Source organism: Monopterus albus, unplaced genomic scaffold, assembly GCF_001952655.1.
Source record: "Monopterus albus unplaced genomic scaffold, M_albus_1.0 scaffold15.1, whole genome shotgun sequence".
Lineage (NCBI taxonomy): Eukaryota > Metazoa > Chordata > Actinopteri > Synbranchiformes > Synbranchidae > Monopterus > Monopterus albus.
Window position 1 is genome coordinate 1,626,759 of NW_018127895.1, and position 3,189 is coordinate 1,629,947.

Below are 3,189 nucleotides of genomic sequence, written 5' to 3' on the forward strand. Positions count from 1 at the left end.
GGAATTAAGGGGGGGGGGGGTTGTGAGGAGCGCAGGTCATGGCCGAAGGAGCTAAGATGGCGGAAGCATCTTAGGGCACAGCTCAACAAAGGGCATTCACTCAGGAGGGAGAAAAGGCTGCACAGCTCCTGAAATGGTTGACCTATCTTTTTAATACAGGCAGCCACACACACACAGGAGACTGAATCTAAAACAAAGAGAAATGTACGCATGCAGAGCACATCATTTTTTTTATAAAAGGAATTCAGCTGTAACAGAAGACATGATTAATTGCCTTCAATCAAAATCTAAATATACCAGAGTCATTCACAGCACACAATCTTAGCTGCTCTTTGAATACAGAACCGAACCACCTTGCAGGCACCTTCTGCCTCCTGTTCTTCAGTATTTATCATTTACTTGTAGTATCCTAAAGGCTAATACTACACAATGTAAGAAAAAGGGAAAAAAACAATAACATGCTGCTGTGAGCGAGTTGGGCTTCAACCTTGAAACACGCCTTAGCTGAAAAACATTCTATTTTCTCTTTTAACAATTAGCTTTGTCTGTGACTGCTCAAAATATTCATACAGAAACAAATGTTTGTCTTCCAGAATATTCAGGGGCAGATATCAAAGAATAGTCACATAGCCAACCATTTCTCCTGTGCATCACAGGGGGCAAGTTTGAACTACAGCACCTGCTGAGCTCTGCCATCTCTTGCCTGGGTGTTTCCATACCATTCACTAGAAAACTAGGCTTTTACAGTCTGTCTGGGGTTTTCTTTTAACTTGTGCTCTACCCACCTGAGCCTCTGAAGTTTAGACACTTTATCCAACAGAGCTGCACCTTGACAAAATATTAAAATCCTCACATACAAAAAGTAGGATGTGTATTTTTTTAAAGTGGCTACATTTGTGTGTTTGCTTGTGGTGTCCATCTTGTGCAAGACTGAGATAAATGCCAAGTCAGGCTGAGAAACTTAAAAGATGGCCACAGTGGCATCATAAACCCAGCTTGTCTCTGAAGGACCCAAGGCCTATTGATTTTTTTCCCCTCAGGTACGATAAGGGCCAACCTTCTCAGATAAACAAGGCCACTGTGGCCTCTGAAAGACCCCTCAGCTGTCTAGGATGGACAATCCCACCCACCCATACATAGGAAACACATTCGCACACATGGTGGAACAGTGGAAGAACAAATCATCAGCAATAAACTGGACAAAGCTGTTTTAGACAAAAACACTCACATCGACCACCCGGGGTTCAGACCAGCAGCTTTAAAAGTCCAAAGAAGGTCGAGTGGAGGAGGCTGGTTTGTGAAACCCGATTCTAATACTCGTCTTTTCCTGTGTCCTCTGAACTGTGTGTTTATGAAGTGTAAATTACTGCTACATTAAGATGTTTGACTCAAAACAGTTGTTGCTGATTTACATTCATACGAAGTAAAAAGCCAGGAAAATACACAACAGTCCATTAGTATTTCAACCGTTGGTGGTGGTCGCTCTTAAAATTTAACTAGAAATGAAATATCACTAGTTACTTAGCTGAGTGACAGAACATTCACAGCTGATGATTTAGATATTTTATAGCCAAAAAAAGGCCAACATGTAGAAAGAAAAGATGTGGGGCTCTAAAAAAAAAAAAAAAAAAAAAAACAACGCAAAACGATGGGCACTTTTGAGCCTGTGTGTTTACATACAGGTAAAGTGAGCAATGTTACAATTACAATTCATCATATACTATGCTGTTCAAACGTTGGGCCAAATAGATATAAAAGCAGCTACGATTCTGAAAACCCTTAAAGCAGAAAGTCAGCTCTTTAACCTCAGTCATTGTTTAAATTTAAACCCCAAGTATTGGAGTATAGAGCCAAAGCAGAAAATGTGTCACTGTCCAAATCCTGCTCTGTGTTTCTATTCTAAGCTGTGAACAAGAGGCACAATGTGTAAGCTACCACCCACTCTAACAAGTCAGAGTAATTTTGAAAATATCTCCATAAATCCTTTTGTCTAGGGGTTGAATTATATACTTTGCTACTATCTGGTATATGTACTAGACAGAACAGCAAAAACAGGAACTTTACAACCGAGCCAAAATGGTTAGTTGATTAGTCAGCTGACAGAAAAGCCAGAAACTTTTGATAATCCAGTTAATATTAGACATTTTAAAGTAAAAATGCCAAAACGTTCTAGTGTCAGCTTCTCAGTTGTGAGGTTGTTTCTGCTTTTGTTACGTAACAATAACATACTGTATTGCATATGTAGGATAGGTTTTGGACTGCTGGGTGAGAAAAACAAGCACACTGAAGATGTCACTTAGGGCTTTAAGCATTTTTCACTATTTTCTGATGTTTTATACACAAAACAAGTAAAACAAAACCCCTGGAAAAAAATACGTAGAATAAATGGTAATGCTAGTTTTAACCCTACATTACACTGAGGTCTTACTAATGCCGTTACACTCAGAGCCAGCGGACCGACCGCTGTCAATATCAGAGAATCTGTACCTGCATGTCCAGTATTAATGTGGTTCTTCATGTCGTTCTCCTCCATGCAGACGTAATCACAGACGCGGCAGCAGAGCGAGAACATCCACTGCTCCTTGTCCACATGGAGTGACATGTGGCTGACAAACTGGGCGTTCAGCTCCGTCTGGAAACCACACACATGGCAGCTGGACATAGAAAAGAGAGGAAAAGAAAGAGACATGGTGAGAATGAGAAGTAGGACAGTCAGCTTTAGTGTTAGATTGTGCCTGCATAAATTGGTAAGTGATACAGGGCGGACACATTTCTTTTAATCTGATAAATGTAGTTCTACAGTGCAGAAATGGAGAAAGTTAACACTTTTCAGATCATTAGTTACAGTATTAAAGCGATAACATGACATTTTGGGAAATGTACTTATTCACTTTCTTACCCAGAGTTAGATGAGAAAATCCAAACTTCATGCCTGGGGGCGGTTAGTTTATTTGACTTGGCATTAAAACTGGAACCTGGTAGTTCAAAGAGTCCTGGCATCACCACGAGCTTGCCATGTAATCGACAGAGACTACAGAAAGACACTAAAACCCACCAAGAAATAGTCAGCACCTAACTTCCCCCTAAAGCCCAAACATGCATTTTTTAAATAGGTTTCTTTTTGGATAGATTTAACAAGCAAGATATAACAGACTTAGTGAAATTTAGAGTTTTTTTTTTTTTTTTTTT

The 3,189-nt window shown here is 39.9% G+C and overlaps 1 protein-coding gene across 2 annotated transcripts in view; it reads right to left on the bottom strand.

Annotated features, from left to right (window-relative positions):
* The window catches only part of znf827 (zinc finger protein 827), a 64,561-nt gene that overhangs the window by 7,226 nt on the left and 54,146 nt on the right, over nt 1-3,189 (bottom strand). For both annotated transcript variants that reach the window (XM_020591727.1, XM_020591728.1), the window contains exon 11: nt 2,488-2,654. In XM_020591727.1, the coding sequence (XP_020447383.1) occupies nt 2,488-2,654 (167 nt within the window). The remainder of the gene's footprint in view (nt 1-2,487; nt 2,655-3,189) is intronic.